Source organism: Colobus angolensis, unplaced genomic scaffold (assembly GCF_000951035.1).
Source record: "Colobus angolensis palliatus isolate OR3802 unplaced genomic scaffold, Cang.pa_1.0 Scaffold70, whole genome shotgun sequence".
Taxonomy (NCBI): domain Eukaryota; kingdom Metazoa; phylum Chordata; class Mammalia; order Primates; family Cercopithecidae; genus Colobus; species Colobus angolensis.
Genome location: NW_012120710.1, coordinates 4,199,284 through 4,211,362, shown reverse-complemented (window position 1 = coordinate 4,211,362; position 12,079 = coordinate 4,199,284). Strand labels below are relative to the sequence as shown.

At 37.7% G+C, this 12,079-nt stretch overlaps 1 protein-coding gene across 4 annotated transcripts in view; it reads left to right on the top strand.

The window, feature by feature from the left end:
- ANKRD17 (ankyrin repeat domain 17) overlaps positions 1 to 12,079 on the top strand; it is a 184,657-nt gene that overhangs the window by 166,246 nt on the left and 6,332 nt on the right. For all 4 annotated transcript variants that reach the window (XM_011927143.1, XM_011927144.1, XM_011927141.1 and 1 more), the window contains one exon: positions 4,134 to 4,331. In XM_011927143.1, coding sequence (XP_011782533.1) covers positions 4,134 to 4,331 — 198 coding nt within the window. The remainder of the gene's footprint in view (positions 1 to 4,133; positions 4,332 to 12,079) is intronic.

The following is a 12,079-nucleotide window of genomic DNA, read 5'->3' as shown; positions in this document are numbered from 1 at the left end:
TGGATCATGCGGTCAGGAGATCGAGAACATCCTGGCTAACACGGTGAAACCCCGTCTCTGCTAAAAAAAATACAAAAAACTAGCCGGGCGAGGTGGCTGGCGCCTGTAGTCCCAACTATTCGGGAGGCTGAAGCAGGAGAATGGCGTGAACCTGGGAGGCGGAGCTTGCAGTGACCTGAGATCCGGCCACTGCACTCCAGCCTGGGCGACAGAGCGAGATTCCGTCTCAAAAAATAAAAAAATAAAAAATAGAATAGGCTTGGCACGGTGGCTTGTGCCTGTAATCCCAGCACTTTGGGAGGCTGAGGTGGGTCGATTGCTTAAGCCCAGGAGTTCCAGACCAGCCTGGGCTTAAGGGGAGACCCCATCTCTACAAAAATACAAAAATTAGCCGGGCATGGTGGTGCACACTGTAGTCCCAGCTACCTGGGGGGGCTGAGGTTGAAGGATGACTTGAGCCCTAGAGGCAGAGGTTACAGTGAGCTGAGATCGCACCTCTGCACTCCAGCCTGGATGGAGACCCTGTCTCAAAAAAACAAAAATGAAAAAAAAAAAACATGCAACACAAAATATGAAATTTTAATTTCAGTGTTTGTAGAGAAAGCTTTCCTGAAACACAGCAATGCCCATTCATTTGCATATTGTATAAGGCTACTTTTATGCTACAACGACAGAATTGAGTAGTGGGGACAGAGACCATGTGACCTGCAAAGCCTAAAATATTTAGCATTTGGCTTTTGGTTGCCACCCCCTTATCTGTGTTATTGGAAATATGACATTCTGGGACAAAAATTTCCAAGTTTACTGGGAACTCAATGTTATTTTTACCTATTTCTGTAGCATGTAAATAAAATTTAATGAACATGGTCAGTAAATATTTCTTTGCTGGAAGTCAACTGAAATATTTCTGTGTACTATGAAAATTAATTTCTTTTATATTAAAACAATAGAATCAATATAATTAGATTTTAGATCATTGTGTGCCAGTGCATAGGAAATGCTTTTAAGTTTGATTTTTATAGTAATTGGAATTTAATACTTTACCTTTCCAAAAATCTAGATGTGGAGTTCAGAAAGGTTAAAATTAAGGTTTAGAGAACAAGAAAATAAATTCCTACTGTTTGAAAAGGTATAGAAGAAAGACCTCTGTAAGAAAGGTGAGGTGTTTGGGGAGTATATAGTTGATTAGAGCCAAAATTAGCATTGAAGTTTAACTTACAAATCAATTACCTAACTCAGGTCATTTTGAGTTAAAGATACTCCTTTTATTACATATGAAGTATGTCCTTTGATTTTCTCCTAAACCTCTTTCAGATCCTAATTTTCACTTCTCTCTTCTTCTTCCTAATTCATTTTGTGTTCCACATTTTTCTTGCTTTGTTTAACTTTTCTTATGTAAATAACTTGATCATTTATATTTTAGACTCAGATCTGTTTTATAGTCTGTATTTTGAAAAGTTTTTAAAGTCACATAAGGATGTAAGGACAGAATAAACAGCATAGTAAATACTTGTGTATTTCCACATTTATTAATATATTCTCCTATTGGTAACATCTTTTCAAACTCTCTCCCTCACTCCCCCATCCCTCCCTCTCCCCTTTTCCTTCCCCCCTCCTCTTTTTTCCTCTCTTTTGCTGCTTCCTTTTTTTCTACCCCCCCCTTGTCTTGTCTTACCTATCTCTCCCCTTCTTCATCCTTCTTTCCTTCTTTTCCCCCTTTCTATCCTATCTCTATTTTCTTTTCTTCTCCATCTTTTGTCAAACCATGAGAAGATAACTTTCAAACATGATACTTTACCCCTAAATACTTTGATATGTGTCTTCACAATGTTTGCCTTCACAGCTCTGCCACTATTACTGCACCCAATAAAATGAGAATGAATTTGATAATAACACCCAACATAAAATGCCATTTTTCCAAATATATTATTTCTGCCTGTGTGTGTCTCTTTTCCTTGCCATTTGATCCAAGACTTAGTCAAGATTCATACATTACTTTTGGCTGTTATGTGTCTTTGGTCTCCCTCCATCTAAAGCATTCTACTGCCTTCCTCTGCAATTCTTGACATTGACTTCTTTGGCAAGTTTAATTCAGTGATTATGTCAATCCGTGATTAGATTCAGATCGAACATTTCGGCAAGGAGCATCATATAGGTGATGTTTTGAACCTCACAGTGCATTTTATCAGTGACAGATTAGCTGGATGTGGGGGCTCACACTTGTAATCCCAACACTTTGGGAGACTGAGGCAAGAGGCTCATTTGAGGCCAGAAGTTTAAGACCAGCCTGGGCAGCATAGTGAGACTTTGTCTCAACAAAAATAAATTAAAAAGCTGAGTGTGGTGGCATGTACCTGTAATCCCAGCTACTTGGGAGGCTGAGGCAGGAGGATCACTTGAGCCCAGTAGGTGGAGGCTGTGGTGAGCCAAGGGCAACAGAGCAATCTCCTGTCTCCTTAAAACAAAGAAAAAATGACAGTATTGGCTGTGGAAAGCATGGCCATGTGGTTAATATGTAATTAACAGATCTCTTCATTGTAGAATTGTATCTACAGCCCGTTTTTGCCCTGTAGTTTTATACAACTCTTTGGTCCTTAAACCTATCATTTTTGCCCTGTAGTTTTATACAACTCTTTGGTCCTTAAGCCTATTTAAAATCATATATATATATATATTTTTTTTTTTTTTTGAGATGGAGTCTTACTCTCATGCCCAGGCTGGAGTGCAGTGGCGCAATCTAGGCTCATTGCAACCTCTGCCTCCCAAGTTCAAGCATAAAATCCAATATTGACATGTATTCTATAAAAGCTAATAAAAGGTAAAACAAAAATATAGCTAGGTGTAATGGCGCACACCTGTAGTCCCAGATAGGAGGCTGAGGCAAGAGGGTTGCTTGAGCCCAAGAGTTTGAGGCTACTGTGAGCTATGATCACGCCACTGCATTCCACCCTGATTAACAGAGAAAGCTGTCTGCTAAATTAAAAAAAAAAAAAAGAAAATCATTGACAATTATTTTCTTTCTTTTTTTCTGTAGTTTTAACCCATTAGACTAAAATCAGGTAGGTTACTTGTGTAAATAGTTTAGTGTGTAAACATTTGTAATACTTTTTTAATAAGCATATTTCAAAAACAAGTGTGTATCTGTAAGAGAGAAAAAGAAGAGGAAGAGTAAATGTTTTATCTTTATCCCTAAAAATAAACATTTTTTTAAAAAAATGTTATCTAAAGATCCCTAAAGATAAACATTTATTCTTGCTCCTCTTTTTCTCTCTCACAAATACACATACATTCGTTTTTGAAATAGGAACATCTGGAAGTTTCACTTTCTGTTTAATATATGGTTTTTGGTTTCGGGTTTTTAAAATAAGTTTGCATTAATTTTGCGATCCATAAAGGCAACAAAAGTCCACTTTGACAGAAAGCCCATGTAAAGGAAAACTAATTGATCCTTTTTAACTAAAACATTAATGCCTACTAGTGCTGAAAGTACTACAATCAAGAATTAAATTTGTTCCCAGTAAATTATAATTTGAATTTAAGAGTATAATGTGATCATTATTTCTTTTATAATTATCTACATAGTTTTAGTTTTTTGTGTGTGTGAGACAGGGTCTCACTCTGTCACTCAGGCTGGCATGCAGTGGCACCATCACAGCTCATTGCAGCCTTAACCTCCTGGGCTCAAGCAATCCTCCCACCTCAGCCTCCCAAGTAACTGGAACTACAAACATGCACCACCAAACTTGGCTAATTTTTTTTTTTTTTTAATTTTTTGTACAGACGGTCTCATGATGTTGCCCATCCTGGTCTTGAACTCTGGGCTCAAATAGTCCTCTCACTTTGGCTTCCCAAAGTGTTGAGATTACAGGCATGAACCACCACAACCAGCCAGGAATTTTTTTTTTTTTTTTTTTGAGGTGATGTTTTGATTGACGTGTTGCCCAGACCAGTCTTGAACGCCTGGCCTTAAACAGTCCTCCTACCTTGGCCTCCCAAAGTGCTGGGATTACAGGTGTATTTTTTAAATTATCTAAAATAGTTTTGAATGTATTTAAGGCCTTTTAGAATTTTAAGGTGTGTCTATTTCTTGCAGGGGTAACTATTATAAATTGTGATGACCTTCTACATTATAGGTATTGTCAATATGGACCCGCCATATGGTTCTGTAACACCTTCTTCAACACATTTGGGAAACTTTGCTTCAAACCTTTCAGGAGGTCAGATGTATGGACCTGGGGCACCCCTTGGAGGAGCACCCGCAGCTGCTAACTTTAACAGACAACATTTTTCCCCGCTTAGTTTGTTGACTCCGTGTTCATCAGCATCAAATGGTAAGTTTTATACACCGTAATTCTGTAAGAATCTGCATAGGTTTTCTTAAAAACAGCAGGTTTCAAATCTCATCATAATTTTAATACCATAAAAATGTAATTTGTACTCTTGGAAGTCTGGAATTTCAAAAAAATTTCTAGGTATTTAAATGATTGGAATCAGCCTAGGTTCTATCAAACCTAAAATACTGAAGTTGTTCTAAGAGGGATTTTTATTATTTTTCATATTTATTAGAGACAGGGCCTCACTATGTTGCCCTGGCTGGTTTCGTCAAACTTTTGGGCTGAAGCAATCCTTCTGCCTTCCAAAGTGCTGGAATTACAGGTGTGAACCACCACGCCTGTCCTGAGGGATCATTTTCTGAGGGAAAAAAATTAATCCTTGTACCTTTTATTAATTTATGTTTACTTTTAGTTTTTAGAATACAGCTACCAAAGAGAAAGATTTCTACCCTTAAGTGAAAATTACATCCTTTTATTCCACCTTTAAATCTCATCTAGGCTGGGCACAGTGACATACGCCTGTAATCCTAGCACTTTGGTAGGCCGAGGCAGGTGGATCACCTGAGGTCAGGAGTTTGAGACTAGTTTGGCCTGCATGGCAGAACCCTGCCTCTACTAAAAATACAAAGATTAGCCAGACATTGTGGTATGTACCTGTGATCCCAGCTACTTGGGAGGCTGAGGCAGGAGAATCGCTTGAACCCAGGAAGTGGAGGTTGCAATGAGCCAAGATCATGCCACCACACTCCAGCCTGGGCAACACAGCAAGACTCCGTCTCAAAAAAAAAAGAAAAACAATCTCAATCTCATCTGCATTAACAACACAACTGATTTCACATTATCACATGTGTTTTTTAACTACAGGCAGACTTTTGAAGCAGAGATTAGATTTTCTTTTTTTTTTTTTTAATTTGAGATGGAGTCTCGCTCTGTCACCCAGGCTGGAGTACAAGGGCTCAAGTGATTCTCTCGCCTCAGCCTCCCAAGTAAATGGGACTACAGGCGTGTGCTACCACACCTGGCTAATTTTTGTATTTTTAGTAGAGACGGGGTTTCACTATGTTGGCCAGGCTGGTCTTGAACTCCTGACCTCGTGATCTGCCCACCTCAGACTCCCAAAGTGTTGGCATTACAGGCGTGAGCCACCGCGCCTAGATTTTCAAACTAATGAAGATCAGTCAGCTATAGGGAATTGAACTCAAATTAGGAGAATTCTGTAGTAAGGTTGGATATGTTTGTTTTTGAGGTAAAGATTGTGAAATTGCTCATCCCTTAAGGAAATTATAATAAGACTCCATTTTGTTTTGTTTTGTTTTTTGACTATCAGATTTCTTCTAAGTAGCAATACTAGAATAGGTGACAGTTAACCTAATTAACTTAATGAAAGAGTAAAAAGTTGTAATTATTTTAGAGATACATGTCAAAGCACATTGCCAGTTAAAGCATGAGGTAAATTGTAGCCTGCAGTGAATTTCTATATTCATAGTTTTTCTTGGGTTTGTCAAATAGTGGCAGTCATATAGAATATTAATTATCCTTGCACAGCTCCCAAAGTGCTGGAATTACAGGCGTGTACCACCGCACCACCCAGGTTAGGTTTTTTAAGACATACTTTTGAATATAGTGCTATATTGTAGATACAGAGTATCGTTGAGGGCGTTACAATTGCTTTTATTATTGCCACATTCCAGTAACTATTTTGTTATAAAAAATTTCAGACCTGTAGAAAAGGTAAAGAATAGTACAAGGAATATCCATATTTCCTTCACCTAAATTTCCCAATTATTTTGTTATATTTATTTTCTCTCTCTACTGTTTTGCTGAACCATTTGTAAATAAGGTGCAGATAAGACACTTCAGACCTAAAAACATGCATCACTTGAGAATAAGGATATTTTCTTATGCAACCATAATACCATTATCAAATACCTAATAGGTTAACATGAGTTCAGTAAGAATTAATCAGTCCATATTCAGATATCTTCAATTATTCCAAAACATTTTTTATGGATGTGTATTTCTTGAACCAGGAACCACCACTCAAGGCTCACATATTACATTTGGTTATGTCTCTGAGATTTTGTAATTAATATTTAAACTTTCAAGAATATCACAAGGATCCCTTGTATATTTTTCCCAGATTCACCAATTAAACTACATTACTTCCTTTCCTCATCGTATATTCCTCTGTGTGTAATATTATTTTATTCCTGAACTATTTTAGAGTTAGTTGTAGACATCAAGCCCTTTTGCCCCTAAATAACTTAGTTTCCTAAATATAAGAATGTTCCCTTCAACAACTATGATGCAGTGTTTAAATTCAGCAAACTTTACATTTTATAATATTATTATCTAATATATGGTCCATATTTACATTTCTTCAGTTATCTCAATAACTTTATTATTTTCTATCATCCAAGATTCTAATTAGTATTGCAAGTTACATTTAATTCCCATATTTCTTAAGTCTCAAATAATCTAGAACTATTCTCTGAGCTTTTCTTTAACTTTCAAAGAAAGATTCATTTTATGAAGACTACAGGCTAGTTGTTTGCTAGAATGGCTTTTATTTTTATTTCCTACTATTTCTTCCTAATTAAATTCAGGATATGTTTAATAAACACTGAACTAAACTGTGAGAAATGTGCAGTGTGCTTTTACTGTAGGAGCACTTTTTGTTCTTCTCCTTTCTTTTCTTTTCATGTAATTTTACTGTAGAAGCACTTTTTGTTCTCTCCTCTCTCCTCTCCTCTTCTTCTCACGAAGTCTCTCTCTGTCACGCAGACTGGAATGCAGCAGTGTGTGACCATAGCTCACTGCAGCCTCAGTCAAACTCCTAGGCTCAAGGAGTCCTCTCGCCTTAGCCTCCCAAGTAGCTGGGACTATGGGCACTTGCCATAGCACCCAGCTAATATTTTTATTTTATTTTTATGTTTTTATTTTTTGTAAGATGAGGTCTTACCATGTTGCCCAGACTGGTCTTGAACTCCTGGTCTCGAGAGATCCTCCCACTTTTGCCTCCCAAAATGCAGAGATGCTGAGATTACAGATGTGAGCCACCACCTTGGCCTGCCATTTTTTTTTTTTTTTTTAAAGACAAGGTATCTCTCTGTTGCCCAGGCTGGAATGCAGTGGCAGAGTCTTGGCTCACTGTAACCTCCACCTCCTAGGCTCAAGCAATCTTCCTGCCTCAGCTTCTCAAGTAGCTGGGACTACAGGTGTGCACCACCACGCTTGGCTAATTTTTTAATTATTTTTGGAGAGATGGGGTTTTACCATGTTGCCCAGGCTGATCTCAAACTCCTCGCCTCCAGTGATCTGCCCTCCTGGGCCTCCCAAAGTGTTGGGATTACAGGTGTAAGCCACCACACCCAGTGGCCCCACTTTTTGAATATGTAAATCACATTGCTCTTTCAAGTTTAAGTCAGGACTCTGTTATCATTTCTAAACTGTGGTGAATTTACCACGATGTCAATGAAACTTAAATCCTTAGGCCACCTCATTTTATGGGCTACTTCCAAGTGCTGTACGTGATTTTTTTATTTGCAATTTTGCATTCTTCTAAAAAAGGTTCCCCAAATCGTGTAAGCTTAAGGCCCCACAAAACCTAGATCTGCCGCATCCTCTGAAACCTATTTCTCTAATATATAAGCTGATGTTTTTAAATAACATGGCTCTGAATTAAATTTTGCTTTTTTGTCTAATTGAAGTAATTATAGTAATTAGAGATGTGAAAATTATTTTAGTTAGGTTTTTTTTCATGGAAAGGAATATAGGCCCATCCTGGGAATTTCAGAGAAAGCGATGTTTATATAAGGCTATGCAGAACCATTTTCCAAACCGTCCAGGACTTAGGGATAGCTATTCTCTCTCTCTCTCAGAGGATTTGTGGTCTCTCACTTAGGGTCTGTTTCTTGTCAGTTTCTTGCATTCTGCTCTCTTTACACCTATACTTCTTCATAATCTTATCTTGTTTATGCACATCAGTGGTTCAACTTCTTAATTAATTAAACCAGTTAACCCTTTAATTCCCCATTCTTTGATGAGGAATGTGATTGGCTCAGCTCATATGTTCAGGTCAGGCCATTTCGGTCATATTACTGACTAGCCTAGAATGGATCATTCTTGGATGGGTGTCTATCCTTAATCCAATAGTTGTGCAGAGAGGGAGCAGAAAACAGAGTCATCTGATAAAAACTATGACTGGAAGGGTGGCAGAATCTGTGCAGAGAGTAAACTTCTTAAATGGCACAGGTCAGCAGGCAAGCCTACTAATTCTGTTTATTAAAATAGAATGTGTAGGAGGCTGAGGTGGGAGGATGGCTTGAGGCCAGGAGTTTGAGGCTGCAGTGCACTGTGAGTGTGCCTGTGAATAGCCACTGTACTCCAGTGTGGGCACCATAGTGAGACCATCTCGTAAAAAACAAAACAATGTGGAAGGTTATTATTATTTTGCTCTACTTTGGTTCTAGAAGGATATAGGAAATGAAAGGCAAACCAGAGTGAACACAGAGGTTAGGGTAGGCTCCCAGGGATGAATCTAGGGGAAAGCAGGATTCATTTGTTTATCTTTCTTTCCTTCCTGCCTGCCTGCCCTGACTATGTCTTGGTGTTAGTTGTTCTGGGTTGATTTTTCATAGAGGTTTAAGTGTGGCCTTTCAATATGTAGTTTTTTAATAAACAAGCTTTTGTTATTTATCTTTGTGTTTATAAGTCTGTGTATTCCTTGTAGTTCTTGTCTGTTTTCTACCGCATGTATAATTGCAGAATTTGTGGTTTTATTTGGTATTTAGCTGAAATATTCTTTTACTTCTAACACTTTCCTGAGTTTTGTCATATTGTTTCCGTTTTACTAATTCTGAATTATGCTGTTCCTTCATATCGTTTTCTTTCTTTTAGTTCATTTTTGAATTTTAGGTTATAGCTTTTTTTCTGGAGTGATTTTATTGTCAGCAGGGATGCTATAGGTCTTTCTCTTTTATCTTACACAATAGGCTTATTTGGAATTCAACTGCAGTTCTGTTGAATCTGCAGGTAACAGTCTTGATTTTTTAAGCTTCAAACTCCTTTATTATTTATACCATTTTAATTTAAATGTGCTTTAATATTTAACCCTTTTTTTTTTTTTTTTTTTTTTTATTTGAGATGGTGTTTCACTCTTGTTGCCCAGGCTGGAGTGCAGTGGCGCAATCTAGGCTCATTGCAACCTCTGCCTCCCAAGTTCAAGCATAAAATCCAATATTGACATGTATTCTATAAAAGCTAATAAAAGGTAAAACAAAAATATAGCTAGGTGTAATGGCGCACACCTGTAGTCCCAGATAGGAGGCTGAGGCAAGAGGGTTGCTTGAGCCCAAGAGTTTGAGGCTACTGTGAGCTATGATCACGCCACTGCATTCCACCCTGATTAACAGAGAAAGCTGTCTGCTAAATTAAAAAAAAAAAAAAGAAAATCATTGACAATTATTTTCTTTCTTTTTTTCTGTAGTTTTAACCCATTAGACTAAAATCAGGTAGGTTACTTGTGTAAATAGTTTAGTGTGTAAACATTTGTAATACTTTTTTAATAAGCATATTTCAAAAACAAGTGTGTATCTGTAAGAGAGAAAAAGAAGAGGAAGAGTAAATGTTTTATCTTTATCCCTAAAAATAAACATTTTTTTAAAAAAATGTTATCTAAAGATCCCTAAAGATAAACATTTATTCTTGCTCCTCTTTTTCTCTCTCACAAATACACATACATTCGTTTTTGAAATAGGAACATCTGGAAGTTTCACTTTCTGTTTAATATATGGTTTTTGGTTTCGGGTTTTTAAAATAAGTTTGCATTAATTTTGCGATCCATAAAGGCAACAAAAGTCCACTTTGACAGAAAGCCCATGTAAAGGAAAACTAATTGATCCTTTTTAACTAAAACATTAATGCCTACTAGTGCTGAAAGTACTACAATCAAGAATTAAATTTGTTCCCAGTAAATTATAATTTGAATTTAAGAGTATAATGTGATCATTATTTCTTTTATAATTATCTACATAGTTTTAGTTTTTTGTGTGTGTGAGACAGGGTCTCACTCTGTCACTCAGGCTGGCATGCAGTGGCACCATCACAGCTCATTGCAGCCTTAACCTCCTGGGCTCAAGCAATCCTCCCACCTCAGCCTCCCAAGTAACTGGAACTACAAACATGCACCACCAAACTTGGCTAATTTTTTTTTTTTTTTAATTTTTTGTACAGACGGTCTCATGATGTTGCCCATCCTGGTCTTGAACTCTGGGCTCAAATAGTCCTCTCACTTTGGCTTCCCAAAGTGTTGAGATTACAGGCATGAACCACCACAACCAGCCAGGAATTTTTTTTTTTTTTTTTTCTTGAGGTGATGTTTTGATTGACGTGTTGCCCAGACCAGTCTTGAACGCCTGGCCTTAAACAGTCCTCCTACCTTGGCCTCCCAAAGTGCTGGGATTACAGGTGTATTTTTTAAATTATCTAAAATAGTTTTGAATGTATTTAAGGCCTTTTAGAATTTTAAGGTGTGTCTATTTCTTGCAGGGGTAACTATTATAAATTGTGATGACCTTCTACATTATAGGTATTGTCAATATGGACCCGCCATATGGTTCTGTAACACCTTCTTCAACACATTTGGGAAACTTTGCTTCAAACCTTTCAGGAGGTCAGATGTATGGACCTGGGGCACCCCTTGGAGGAGCACCCGCAGCTGCTAACTTTAACAGACAACATTTTTCCCCGCTTAGTTTGTTGACTCCGTGTTCATCAGCATCAAATGGTAAGTTTTATACACCGTAATTCTGTAAGAATCTGCATAGGTTTTCTTAAAAACAGCAGGTTTCAAATCTCATCATAATTTTAATACCATAAAAATGTAATTTGTACTCTTGGAAGTCTGGAATTTCAAAAAAATTTCTAGGTATTTAAATGATTGGAATCAGCCTAGGTTCTATCAAACCTAAAATACTGAAGTTGTTCTAAGAGGGATTTTTATTATTTTTCATATTTATTAGAGACAGGGCCTCACTATGTTGCCCTGGCTGGTTTCGTCAAACTTTTGGGCTGAAGCAATCCTTCTGCCTTCCAAAGTGCTGGAATTACAGGTGTGAACCACCACGCCTGTCCTGAGGGATCATTTTCTGAGGGAAAAAAATTAATCCTTGTACCTTTTATTAATTTATGTTTACTTTTAGTTTTTAGAATACAGCTACCAAAGAGAAAGATTTCTACCCTTAAGTGAAAATTACATCCTTTTATTCCACCTTTAAATCTCATCTAGGCTGGGCACAGTGACATACGCCTGTAATCCTAGCACTTTGGTAGGCCGAGGCAGGTGGATCACCTGAGGTCAGGAGTTTGAGACTAGTTTGGCCTGCATGGCAGAACCCTGCCTCTACTAAAAATACAAAGATTAGCCAGACATTGTGGTATGTACCTGTGATCCCAGCTACTTGGGAGGCTGAGGCAGGAGAATCGCTTGAACCCAGGAAGTGGAGGTTGCAATGAGCCAAGATCATGCCACCACACTCCAGCCTGGGCAACACAGCAAGACTCCGTCTCAAAAAAAAAAGAAAAACAATCTCAATCTCATCTGCATTAACAACACAACTGATTTCACATTATCACATGTGTTTTTTAACTACAGGCAGACTTTTGAAGCAGAGATTAGATTTTCTTTTTTTTTTTTTTAATTTGAGATGGAGTCTCGCTCTGTCACCCAGGCTGGAGTACAAGGG